Here is a 13,506-nt window from a genome sequence, read left to right on the forward strand (position 1 = left end):
AAAGCTATAAAAGATCTCCTAATAAAATTTGGATTAGATGTTGTGTCATCATGTGTTCTTGACCATATGTTTTTATGCACATGTTTATCAGTACATGTGGCTTAATTGACACAAAACTGGAAAGATTTTGGAGAGAGGCATAGCATGCACATGTCTAGATGCAGTGCCGAATTTGTAACTGGCTCTATGCATTCTTTGTAGCTTCAAGGAGTGCATTCCACGGTCCTTTTGCCGTCAGATTCAGCAGAACAATTACCTGACAAAGTTACGCATGAGGAATGTTTTCAAGAAGTTCTTGCAGCGCTTCCAGCGGCATACAGTGAGCACTGGCAAACTGACAGAGCAAGACATCATGCACAAGTACCTGGCCACCTTGGAGAACTTGGCCCCACGTTTTGGGACTGAGCTGTTCCCAATCCTCTCTTTGGAAACAGTTTCTGAGGGTGAGAAGGTGCCACTTTACATCAATGGTGGTCATACTCACCTGGAGAACTCTCACACGTCTCTTCCCAGTGACAGACCCATCAACCATGAGGTCCTGATCACAGGCACTGATGGCATTCAGTGGAGGCCCATCTCTCCTGAGGTAGGATCATTTGTGAGTTCATTGTTATCTTTTTCTAATTATCATTACCAAGATTTTCATTCCTGGTCATTGGAGCGCCCAGTCCAGTCCAGACCTGCACATATGCATGGTTTTAAACATGTTTTATTTCATTTTAAGATGTTTTGTTTTAAATCAGCAAGTTGTGTTATATGCTTAGTCCATTTTTAATACTTGTAACATTTTAAATGGTTTTAACCTGTTAAAATTGATTTTATTGTATCCCCCCATCCCCCATGTTCCTTAGCTCTAGGGTGGGATATGAATACTGAGATAAATATTATTATTTTTTTCAGGGGACAGGGGTAATGCTTGTTAACTAAACAATTTGCTCCTTCCTAATCCAGCCAACCATTTTTTCATTTTTTTTCCATTTTGTTTAGTTCTTGATTTTGTTCTTCATGTTAAATTAAAAATTCCAAATGATCAACACTTAAGCCAAGATGTTAACATAAACTTCAGTTTATTGGTTACTTTTCCATGAACTAGAACAGACTATTTTAAAAAGAATCAAGACAAAATATGTTCAAAACATAGATCTGATCCAGTAAAACTTGACATATACTCATGAGCTACAGCCAGTCATGAGTATATAAAGATTTTTACATATTTTGAGTCTGTTTTAGCTAGTTTGCCCTTCTGAAGTGGTGTCCCAGGCCCAAGACTGCATGTTTTAAGTTAAAAGCTATGGATATTGAATTGTGGCTGATGTTGCTAACTAGCCAGAATTTGTTCTTGTGGCTGGTGGCAAAGGAATGTACTGCTATTGACTGAAGAAAAATAACTGGGTAATATGGCTGTGGCTGACTGCTTCTAGTAGGAAGCTGAAGTCTTTAGGTTCGAATCTGATTCCATCTAGCAAATTGAGTGTTACAGCAAGATTTTTTTTCCTGTGAAGTAACCACAGTGCATGCCCTTCCACGTGTTTTTGTAATCTTGATGCCATGCAGTTAATATCAAAGGTGTGCCAGATTATTCTTAGAGCTTAATGTAGAGGCAAGATGCTTGGATATACTGGGTGTTGCCTGTTTAGGATTTTACTCATCACTGGCACAATAGGTTGAACTTGGAATGCAACAGAATCTTTGTCGATGCTGGAACACTTGTGCTGTGTGCTCCCAGGGACCTACTCCCATCAGAGGGTAGACCACAGCAGCTTCAGCCACTGATGCTTTCAGGTTTTCTTCCAAAGAACCCTTAGGTACAGCTCATTACAACAGTCCATCCTTGCAGAAATAGCTTGAAAGTCCTAGAACCTATGGTTTGGTGCAGTATCATGATTCGTGTCAGACCAGAGCTGTGGAAACCTGGATTCGAATATTTACTTAGCCACGAAGCTCACTAAGTGAGTGTCCTAAGATCACAGTGTTTTGGTATAAGTTAACTCAGTGTTGTGAGAATTAAATGGAGGGTGGGACATCACTGCCCTCAACAGTGATGGCATAGGGTTAAAAATGTAATCAAAGCTTTATGTGGTTTTCTTAACATAATTTATTTGGAGGAGGGGTGTGCCATTGCCTTCCTCTGAAGCTGAGAGGATGTGACGTGTGCAAAGTTACCCAGCAAATTTCTGTAGCCAAGCAGAGATTTGAAACTTGATTTCTTCTTCATGGTCTCTGAGCCTTATACATATGGGATGTAATGCACCTGTGCAGTACTGATTCGGAACTTTCAAAGCAGTTAGCTGGTGTTTTTGGCAGTAGCCCCACCCCTCCACACCTCACTATACTCCCTCCGGTGTCCTCACCCCAGTTCTTTTCTGTCTGCCATAGCAGTAGCGTTGATAAGAGCTTTCAGAGCAGGGTACTTCTACTTTTGCTTTTGGTCTTGACTCAGCTTCGTCAACAACTATTCTCCTGGTTTATCCTTCTAATTTTGGTGTTTTGGGCAAAATTTTCTGGATGACTATGGCTTCAACTTCCTTCAAACAGTGAGTTGAGTGTAGGGGTAAAATGCTGGATAAAGACAACCATTCCAAGTGCTTCCTTTGCCTTGGAGAAAGCCATAGTGTGACCTCATGCCACCATTGCCAGGCCTTTATCCCTCAGTCACAACTCAACTGTGCTGCCAGACTCAAGGCCCTCCCCTGGGAACAAGCCCTCCATGCCTTGATTTCATCGGCTGAGCATGCAGCTTTGTCAATGGCCTTGCCCAAGTCTACTGGGCAAAAGTCTCTTGGGTCTTCAGTTTGTATCGCCATGCAACAGTTGACCATGGACTTGCACTCCACTTCCTCTTCTTCCATCCTGAAACCGGCCACATTGAGACAACCATTGGTACCATTGGTCTCGGTTGAGACAGTATTGGAGTCCACCCACCTCCGACACCTCAGCATCTACCAAGAAGAAGAAAATGAAAACTAAGTCTTCCCTTCGGCTTCTCTTCTTGCCCAAAACACCACCTCTGGCTGAGTGGCTTCCCCATCTGGCCTCCCCTCAGCCTCAAGCCATCAAGACCAACACTGTATCAGGATCCCATGGCTCCCCACTCCCTCTGGATCAGGAGCAGACATTGCCACACTCCATCCAAGAATGATCCCCAACTCTCCAATTGGCCCACCAGGATTGTCAGTCTCTGGCCAAGTGCCCTCAGGACCTGTTTGGTTTCTCCAACATCTCAACCACCATCACCTCATTGTTTCCAAATCCAGAGCCCCTCCAGGTGGAAGCTCCCCCATCTTCATGTCATTCACATATCACCGACCACATTATGTTCAATGGCGCATACCATTTGGACAATCCTCCATCTCCAAGATATACCAGGCTCTGTGACTCTGAATGATGTTCTTTTTGGGCTCAGTTGGCCCAGTCTCCAGCCCTGGTTTACTGTGACTGGGATCACCAACAATCTCCTCTGTCACCACCTCCTTCAAGAAGACACATGTCTCTCCCAGCTGCTGCTGTCAAAACACAACATTGGTCTGCTACCTTCATCTTACAACTCACGTCACCTTACTCTAGCCATCTCTCCTACAGCCAAGCAACTTTGGATGATAATACCTCACAGTTGCCTGACACCTCTCAAACCCCCACATCTTATTTGAGAGCCTTTGTGGACCAGAGGCTGTGGATGGCCCACTCCCTGCACTTCCATTTTCAGATGGAACCAGTGAAAGACCATGACCCACTACGGTCACAATGATGGCCCTTTGCCTGACTCCATTCCACCTCTTCCACATTTTCTCAAGGTGGAACATTGCTCCTGGACTAACCCAGCTACCATTCCTTCCACCTCCCGAAGGTTCAATACTGTCTACTGCCTGATTGACATTGGCTGCCAATGGCTTACTCACCAGCCAGAATCTAACTCTTGGTTGACATCGCCCAAATGGGCTCATTCCTTAAAATACACACTACTGCCTCCGACAAAGAGGGCAAAAAGTTTAACTCTTTGGGCAAGATGTGCTACTCCACGTCATCCCTCCATTTCCACATGGCCAACTACCTTGCATGCATGGGAGACTATCACCAGTTTTTATGGGAAAGACTGGCCCCCTTCTTGGACCATTTCCCTGAGGAGGACAGGAGGATCACCACCACCTTCCTCTCAGAGGCCACCTTCCTTGCAGACCAACAAATCATGACTGCTCAACACCTTGCACTCCGCCACCATGCCTGACTTTATTCCTCTGGCCTCTCCGCATAGGCCAGAAATACCAACAAGGTATCAATGATACAGGTCTGTTCCACACCACCACAGACAATAAGCTCAAACACACTCATGAAATGCACACTACAGCAGGAAAGTTCGGTTTCCCTCAACCATCCTTCCAACACAGACCCAAATTTGTACAGTTTTATCACCAATTGTCAAACCAAATTCACCATCAGAACAGACTCACCAACCAACCTTCTCAGCCTGATGACCTTATTACCAACAGAGGCCCAAGCAAGGTCCATCACACAAATGACCTCACGACCAGGGTAAATGGTACCTTTGACGCCCCATGTATCCCAAACCATCCTCCGTTTTTCTGTCTCTATTCCTGAAGCTGTCATTGGAGGGTAGACATTTACCTGTATGTTGACTGATGGGACAGTTAGCTCAAATTTACTCCTTTCACAGCTGTAATATTGAAGGTAATGCCGAGGTGAAGACCCTAATGCTAGCTTCTTATCTTTGTCTTGCAGAGATTGCAAACTTTTCCTTCCAGAGGTTATTTGGGGAGGAAGGCGAAGACGAAAGACTACAAGTCCAAGTGGCCCTACCAACCAGCAGAACAGCATGAACCCAAATGGGTGCATTTTTGTGACTTCCAGGAGATCACACACATTGTTATGAAAGACTGCAAAGTCAGCATCCATCGTCAAGACAATAAGTGCTTGGTAGGTGGTGGTTTGTTCCTCTGCTGCATGTATTAATTGGCAGTTATTATCTGGCTTAGTGATACCAGTGTACATGGGCAAGGAAGGAGCTGAGTAAGAGTGATGTATGGCTGTTGTAAATAAATTAAACCTGGTTTTGTGGGAAACAGTGTTAATGGGGCAGTGGGTCAGGGAATGCAATAAAAGGGGGCAAATGGAGATGATTTACGGTAGATATTTAGGATGTGATTACCTTTAGGCTTTTAACCCAGCACCATGAGTCAGGACTAATAGCATGCTTTTTGCATTTGTTTGTCCAGGAGCTGACTTTTTCCTCCTATGATGTTGCCCTCTCCTTAATTTCACTGGTAGATGGTTATTTCAGATTGACAGCTGATTCTAGCCACTATTTGTGTCATGAAGTAGCCCCACCACGCTTGGTTATGAGCATACAGAATGGCATCCATGGACCCATGCAGTAAGTGGCATCTACTTAAGCAGCTAGACTTTCTTTTTTCACATCTGATTTTGGACTAGGTATTTCCACAGATGGTCTGAAATTGTTCTCTCTCTCTCTCTCTCTCTCTCTCTCTCTCTTTCTCTTTAGGGAGGAATTCATTTTGGCTAAACTTAAGCGGGAGAAACAAGAAGATGGCCTTTACATCCTCCGTTGGAGTGTCCTTGACTTCAATAGATTGATCTTGTCAGTTCTAAACAGAGACCAGGTGAGGTTACCATTGGAGAATCTTGCAACACAAAAATGAAATGGAACTGAGTGCTAAGCAACTGGGAGAGAAAACATTTTCAACCATGGCTTTCCTGTAGTATGCCTGGAAGCAAAAAACTGTGGTTTGATGTCTGAATTGTGTCACAAGAGTTCACTGCAGAGTTGCATTAATAGATTAACTAAAATTATTAATCTGCTTCTGTTGTATATCTGCCTATCATTTGTAGTCTGAAATATTGGAGTTGATAGTGGAACAACATGCTGAGACATTTCCATACCACATCACTTTAGAACAATTTATCACAGGCAAACAGAGAAACAGCTGTTAATAAACCTTAATTAGCACGAGTGTTTCTATGAAACTTTAAGAACAGTAGTGATATAGAATGAGCTAGATTTTTAATAGCTTGTATAATTACTGTGTAGTACAGTGGGAGCTTGTTATCCATTGGGGTTTGGTTCCAGGATCGCCCAGGGATAACAAAATCCATGGATGCTCAAGTCCCATTAAATATAATGGCAGAGCAAAATGGTGTCCCTTATATAAAATGGAAAATCAAGATTTGCTATTTGGAGTTTGTACTTTTTAAAAAATATTTTCAAGTCATGGATGCTTGAATCCGTGAGTAAAAAATCAGTGGATAAGGAGGGTCAACTGTAACCATAAATTATACTTTATTATATTTTATGCCAGACAAATTGAAAACCAAATATGTATTGTTTGTAATTTTAGACAGGTAAGTGCTAGACTGTGTCTGAATACCCTAGAGGCACCAGACCCCATCTGATCTTGGAAACTAATCAGGGTCAGTCCTGGTTAGTACCGTATTTTCCGGCATATAAGGCAACTGGGCGTATAAGACGACCCCCAAGTCACATGCAGGCAGCGCCCTGGCCTCCTATAGGCCAAATTAAGGGGGTCTGGCGCCCACACGCGCTGGCTTGAGGAGGCCTCTGTGGAGGCATGGAAGGCGGGTGTCAGAAGTGGTAATAGGGCCTCCCGTAGTCTAGCACGCCGCTGGAGCCACAGAAGCTGCTGGAGCTGTGATGTATCCTGGGCAGCGGCAGCGGCGAGGCATAAGGGGATGGCTCTTTCCCTTGACCCAACCATCCCTCTCCCGCCAGACCAGCTCTGGAACTGCTTCTCCACTGCCTTTTCTAGCAGTGGCGGCGAGAGAGAGCCAGCTGCGGTGCCTGCTAGGATAGTAACCTGCAAGGTCCCCGGAGCCAGAGAGGTGGCTACACCATTTGCCTGTCTCTGTGCAGGCCACCAAAGACAACCCAGCGTATAAGACGGGGGTAAAAAGTTATCTTATACCGCTGGAAAATACGGTATTTGAATGGGAAACTACCAGGGAATGCCAGGTGCTGTATGCTATATTTCAGAGGAAGGAACTGGCAAAACCACTTCACTAAGAAAACCCTATGAAATTAATAGGGTCACCAAAATTCAGCAGGTGACTAGAAGGAACATACATAAATAGTAGGCTGCAATCTTGTCTGGTCTCGTGCTGATACAAGCAAGGACTTTGTGCCATAGTACAAGAGCCACATATCTCTACAAAGCAGTGGGGAATCCTGAATTATGCATTAAATATCCATGTGTAATTTTTCTCAGTAGGGGTGGAACAGACTGCCTGAAAAGGCGGATTAGGGCCACCACAGGGCCGGTCACTCTGGAGCTGTGGCAACCCCACCTGCGGCCCAATCCACCCTGGACCCAGACCAAATGGGAGTGGATAAGATCCGCGCCTATTTGGGCAAGTAAAAAGTCGCCTTAAGCAACCCAGCTGCAACCCCAGGATGGCTTCTGGGTGCTCATGCAGCATCTTAACACCATGCCCCTGGAGCATCCTGAAGCTGCCCCTGTGTGATTGGCTGGGCAGCTTCATGAGGCTTGGGAGCGTGAGGTTTGTAATCTGTCTCAGAATCCTGTTTAATATAAGACAGTGGAACAGTTTGGAAAAGTGTTTTTTGTTTGTTTGTTTGTTTTGGACTGTCGCACCAAAATTCCCTAGACAGCATGTCAGATAGCTGTGCTGACTGGAGAATACTGGGAATTGTATTTTTTTAAAAAGGTAATTTTTCTATATCTGGCCATTTGGGCATCCATACTTGCTTGCTTTACTGCTACTGGACAGTACAATGACAGAAGATATTACCAGAGTATAGCACCGGATAATCCTCAAGATAACTCTGTCCAGTGGGCAATTTCTTTAAAATCAGCTTGATAACATGTAAAATACACACTTTCATACTCTTGTGTGGAACACTGCTAGAAGCACAATAATGATCTAGATGGAACAGCAGGCCTCACATTTGTCATGCAAAAAAGAATGTAGAAGCATGTTATTGGCTTCTCTTGACATGCATGTGATCAATGACACACTAAGAAGATTTTTTTAAATGCTTCTGATTAGTTTAGTTTGGGGGTAGGCATGCCCCACAGTTTACATTTTCCAGGCAACATTGTTGTCTGACTATACAAGCTGGTGTCTGTCACAGGTTATAAAAACCCCAGTAAGAACTAAATCAGTACATATGTGGATAACACAGTATTGTGTTAATTACTTGTATGTTCCAACAAAGAATTACAGATAAACCTTGAATTTTACAGTGCGCCTGCATCATACGCAGGCACCTTTTATGGGACTTTCAGCTTATGGTGAAAGCCGCACAACGGAAGTTGCAATGGCACACACGCTTGTGGCATGCACACGCACTGTGCGTCATACACAAGCCCCATTATTTTCAATGGGGCTCGAGCATATACGCTATTTGCTGTATGCGGAGGGGTCCCAAACAGATCCTCACGTAAGGCAAGGGTGCACTGTACTACTGTTTAGTGTTTACTGCTATAATTCTTTGTTGGTAGATACAAGTAATTGACACAGTATTGTGTTATATACACATGCATTGATTTAACTGGGGTTGTTCCCTTATAATCTTTGTCAGGCATACAGTGGAGTGAATTCTGGGTTTTGTCTTATACAAGCTAGTGTCCTTCTCTTTTTATTTTATTGTTTATTCACACCAGAGCTCCCGAATCCAAGATGGCATGAGTTACAGACAGTTCCGCATCCAGAAGAAAGGAAATACCTTTGTGCTTGAAGGTTGGGAGCAGGAATTCTCTAGTGTCCAAGAACTGATAAATGCTCTCAAAGGCTGCACTCTAAGATCTGGAAATGAGATATTCACTTTGAAGAGGTGCTGCCTCCCGAAGCCAGGAGGTACAAACCAGGTTATATTTTAAAGAAACATCCTTTTCTTATTGTGTGTGCTACTAGTGAAATTTTCCCTAGGAAAGGAGAAAGTGGAGTGGACAGCACAGTATAGGTTGGGAGAGGTGGGTCTGCCACACAGCATAACGCCTTTTTCTGACACAGAAAGCACTACATTGAAAGACTTGATTAATACAAATCAAAGATGGATGGGTGTAAAATGGTAGCTTTTTGAACCTAAGAGCCCTGTTGAAGCATTCCTGACATCACACAAATTAGTACTGTATAAGGAAATATTAGGGCATGCTCACTGATCCTCCACCCCTTCACTGCATCACGCTTGTCTGGCTCTGTTGACTTCCATGTGCTGGGACCCTGGGATCTGCAGCAGGAGTATTTTCCTTGTGAGTAGAGATCCCTTTGTGCTGTAGAATCCTGTTCAGATAGCCTACATGTGTAAAGCAGGAGCCCTGCTGCAGGGCTTCATCCACTCATTGGGGGAACAGCCAAGCAGTGGGGATGTGATCAAGGGAGAGGTCCAGCAAGCACTCATACACTCTCCTTGGAAATTAGTAAATCAGAGCACAGGACTAATGCAAAACTCGCCCTACTATCCAGTCAGAGGAAGAGAGTAGCAGAACTTAATTAAGTTTAAATCTGGACCTCTAGTAACTTTGACTGTATTCACTAGCCATAATGACAAATCATGACTTCTTAAAAGTCTGAGCAAAATGCAAAGATCAGAATTGTGCTTCCCCTTTTCATGTGGAAGGATATAGATGTAAAGTTTCCAAACTAGTGTATTTCCTTTAAAAAAAAGCATTCCAGTTAAGGAAGTTGTGATTTGTACATACCACGGTTAAGAAGCCAGGATATTACATTAATGCAGTTTCCTATATTCAAATTAAACCGTGTTGTGATCCATCTGAATCAAGGCATTGTACAGCCAGGATTGTCCTTGTTCATTCTTACCTTGTATTCTGGAGGCAAAACATCTGTTCAGTTGTGTGAATACTTATCACGTATTATGCCATGAAAAAGTAAAACTCATCCTGTTTATCTTAGTATCGTGCCTCCCAGGTTACTTGTCCAGCTGGGATATGACTTTTAAGGATCTCATTTGCTGTGTTAAGCCTGTTTCGCAGCCTGATAATTCTTTGCTGTGAAGGAGGACAAAAGCTCAGAAGTGTCCTGCAAGAGGCGCTGTTTACCAACAGTATGTCAATAAGTTGTGTTTTAGAATGAATGCTGATTGCACTTGTTTGCTCATAAGCCTCCTTGGGCAACAAGATTCAATAACTTGTTGTTTATACCTTACCAAGTACAATGTCTGTGTGGCAAAATTTGTTACATATTTCCTTACAAATGGTAACATTTGTAGCACTGATCTTTTTGACTGATCTGTTTTTACAGAGATCACAGACCTGCTGATCACACGAAAAGTAAAGGACAGCACTCGGCAGATTCTGAACTTGACCCAGCTGAGTTTCCATCAGATCCGAAAGAATGAGATCACCCAGGTCAGCACTGTTGGTTTGAACCTATTGGAAGATGATGATTATAAGGTTGTCAGAGCATGGAAGGGACCTGGTGCTTTCTTTCAGTGCAAAGATATTTTAAGATTCAGTCACTCGGTATGTTGAGTTCAATATATAATGCCAAAAACCTTGGCTTAGAACCAGGGTGTGCCAAGCATGCAGCTCCTCCAAGACTTTGAGACTCGCCTAAGAAGCTTTTTATGGCCAAAATAAGAAGACGAATTGCCACTCCAGGAAGCTTCCCAAGAATGACAGATTTTATATTTTAAAGAGATTGCGGGGTACAATGTCTGGTTGATCTTAAAAAAAATAAAGGTTTTTCAAAACCAGAAATAGAACTCTGGCCACTTGGTTTAGTTATGCTCCCTGGGTTGTTTTTTGTTTTGTAACTTTGATGAGTGAGTACATTTTTGCAGTCTATGTGGCTTGTGACCAGGGGTAGAAAGTTGGCCCCCATTGCCCATCCGTGGCTTAGAGGATCTTGGAAAAAGAGTTTAGATGCTGCCATTCTATTTTGGGGCTCCCAAGGGCTTGGAAATGCAATTGATTGGGTTAAAAGAAGATAAATTGCCTGAGAAGAAGGATTACTGTCTCGCATGCTCCCATTTTATAATACAAAAGTAAAATTTATTAATTTACAGGAGAGCCTTGAATCCTATCACTGGCTCTGGGTACAGTGAAAAATGCATGGGAGACTAAGCTGCTGGCAGTGCATGAGGCAATAGTGATATATTTAAAAAGAAATTAATTTTTAAACATCTAATACAGAAGTGTATTAACTTCCTTCAGAGAGCACACTTGGGACAAGGAACGCGCACCAACATTTATGAGGGTGTGTTGCATGTGTGCAGTGGAATCAGTGGTGAGGATGAGACAGAGTACTTCTCCAGTGAGCAGAACAACAACAGTCGGGATGTGCATGTTGTGCTGAAGATGTTGGACCCAAGCCACAGGGACATTGCCTTGGTGAGTATGGGCATACAGCCTGCAGAGTGGGGTCGGGTCAGAAGCATTCTGGGAGCATAGCCCCATATCTGCCATCTCTGCCAGTTCACGATGGGCATGCTGTAATGATTACTAGTCTTGATGGCTGTGTAAGACAGAGTCACCGTGCCACAGTTGGGAAGAATATAGAAAAAAAGTTATTGCCCTCATATACTACTTATAGGCTTCCCATATGTTCCAGGTTGGTGCCTATGGGAAATAGGCTTCTAAACAACAGGAGCATCACAGGGGTGGGGGGCGGTGGTCCACACCCTAAAGGGGGATGACACCACTGTTCCCCAAACATCTGCCCTTGTGCAGAGATGGGATGTGGCATTCACCTGCATTCCTTTAAAATGCCAAAGAGATGGTGTGAATGGGATGAGAAGCAATTTTTGTTTAAAAAATTATTTCTAAAAAAATTTCTTTAAAAACATCACATCTTACCAAATTCTCACTTCAGCCACATGAAAAATTATGTACACGTAAATTTATTTAGGCTGTGTACGTGATATTGCAATGTAAATTCATTTAAGGTGTGCACATGATTTTGTAGTATGATTTTAATTTTGCTAGTTGTTTATATCAAAACTATTACCATTATATTCAATGATATACAGGAATTGCAATTTATGAGTAACACTGGTGCAAAAAAGATTACTGAGGATTCTGTATGGTGTGGCATGGAAGGAGGTCAAGGGGGGGTGACACCATGAATTACTGCACCAGGTAGACAGGCCATTCTAATCCCACATTTTTTAATGTCATATGTTAGGGCAGCAGCCTCCTTTAGTTATAAGTAGTGCTGATTCTACCTTGGTACTTCCAGCTCACAGTCTATCTCAGACCATGTTTGAAAGTAAGTTTGGCTTTGACAGTCATCCATACAAACTACTTCACCCAAAACATTTTTCCTAGACATGGGAACAATCTCCATGTGAGGGAAAACACATACAAAACAAATACAAAATCATCTTTCTAGTTATGTGGTCAAATAGGCGTTGACATAGTATTTGTATATGGTGCTGTATCCCATATTTGTCCATATCACCATAGATTATCATATTTGGGTTAAAAAATATTCTTAGTTTATGTCAGTGGTTCTCAACCTTCCTAATGCTGTGACCGTTTAAAACAGTTCCCCATGTGGTGACCCCCAACCATAAAATTATTTTCATTGCTACATGCAAATATGTGTTTTTCGATGGTCTTAGGCGACCCCTGTGAAAGGGTCATTCGACCCCCAAAGGGGTCCCGACTCACAGGTTGGGAACCACTGGTTTATGTGCTAAATATAGCATTGACAACTGGTTTTATTTCTTGTTCACTTGTAAAATTAATTATTGCAGCATTTCTGTTAATAAACTAAATAAAACACTCATGACAGAAACTCTGTATGTATAGTTGAGATGATATATAGTACAGGTAAACCTCAATTAGCAAACTGTATGTGTTCTTGGGCATCCCATCTCTAACAGAAAGTTTGGTACAAGGCTCAGAAATAACAGGGTAAGAACAGAGCGAGGTTCCTGCACCATAAACCAGAAGAGTAGTTCAACATGTTTCAGCTAACTTTTTATTTGATACTAATAATATGCACGTGTGAAATGAAACAACTCAGATAAGACTTGAATAAGTAAACAAAAACATTTTGTTCCTTCTAGAGGTCACTTGAAAGCTTCTTCCAAAATGCATTCAGGCATGTTTTTCTTTCGTCAGGCTTCAGTTTTGTTTTGATTTCCATTTTACTAGCCAAACCTATAGATCTACACTTTTCTTTAACATGTTGGGAATAACTAGTGAAACAAATGTGTCTGCCTTTCCCTTTTCTTTCTGTTTTGCTGGTTAGACATGCTCAGGAAGGGAGTCTGGAGCTACCTGCTCTTTACCTTGCCTGTTGTAGGCAGGCACATAGAGCCACAGTCATACCACCTACAGTAGAATCCCATTCTTTCCCAGCTCAAACTTGATTGTACAGTTTACTGCAGACACGCTGGTGTAGCCCACCACCAAACATCTGGACTTTTACAGCCCTTCTTCAGCATCCAATGTCAATGCTGCTTAAAAAACAAAACAACAAACATCAACTGACTAAGAATGACAAGGAAAGGGGAAGCTGGCAGGTATT

At 42.8% G+C, this 13,506-nt stretch overlaps 1 protein-coding gene across 3 annotated transcripts in view; it reads left to right on the plus strand.

Moving 5' to 3' along the window:
• TYK2 (tyrosine kinase 2) overlaps nucleotides 1–13,506 on the plus strand; it is a 62,740-nt gene that overhangs the window by 26,395 nt on the left and 22,839 nt on the right. For all 3 annotated transcript variants that reach the window (XR_016272393.1, XR_016272394.1, XM_089487154.1), the window contains exons 6-12: nucleotides 202–586; nucleotides 4,735–4,929; nucleotides 5,229–5,386; nucleotides 5,516–5,633; nucleotides 8,673–8,865; nucleotides 10,270–10,376; nucleotides 11,184–11,360. Coding sequence is in view for 1 of the 3 variants with exons in the window: in XM_089487154.1 (XP_089343280.1) it covers nucleotides 202–586; nucleotides 4,735–4,929; nucleotides 5,229–5,386; nucleotides 5,516–5,633; nucleotides 8,673–8,865; nucleotides 10,270–10,376; nucleotides 11,184–11,360 (1,333 nt within the window). In the remaining 2 variants the exon portion in view is untranslated. The remainder of the gene's footprint in view (nucleotides 1–201; nucleotides 587–4,734; nucleotides 4,930–5,228; nucleotides 5,387–5,515; nucleotides 5,634–8,672; nucleotides 8,866–10,269; nucleotides 10,377–11,183; nucleotides 11,361–13,506) is intronic.

Source organism: Sceloporus occidentalis, unplaced genomic scaffold, assembly GCF_023333645.1.
Source record: "Sceloporus occidentalis isolate IW3139 unplaced genomic scaffold, rSceOcc1.0.p SCAF_1, whole genome shotgun sequence".
Classification (NCBI taxonomy): domain Eukaryota; kingdom Metazoa; phylum Chordata; class Lepidosauria; order Squamata; family Phrynosomatidae; genus Sceloporus; species Sceloporus occidentalis.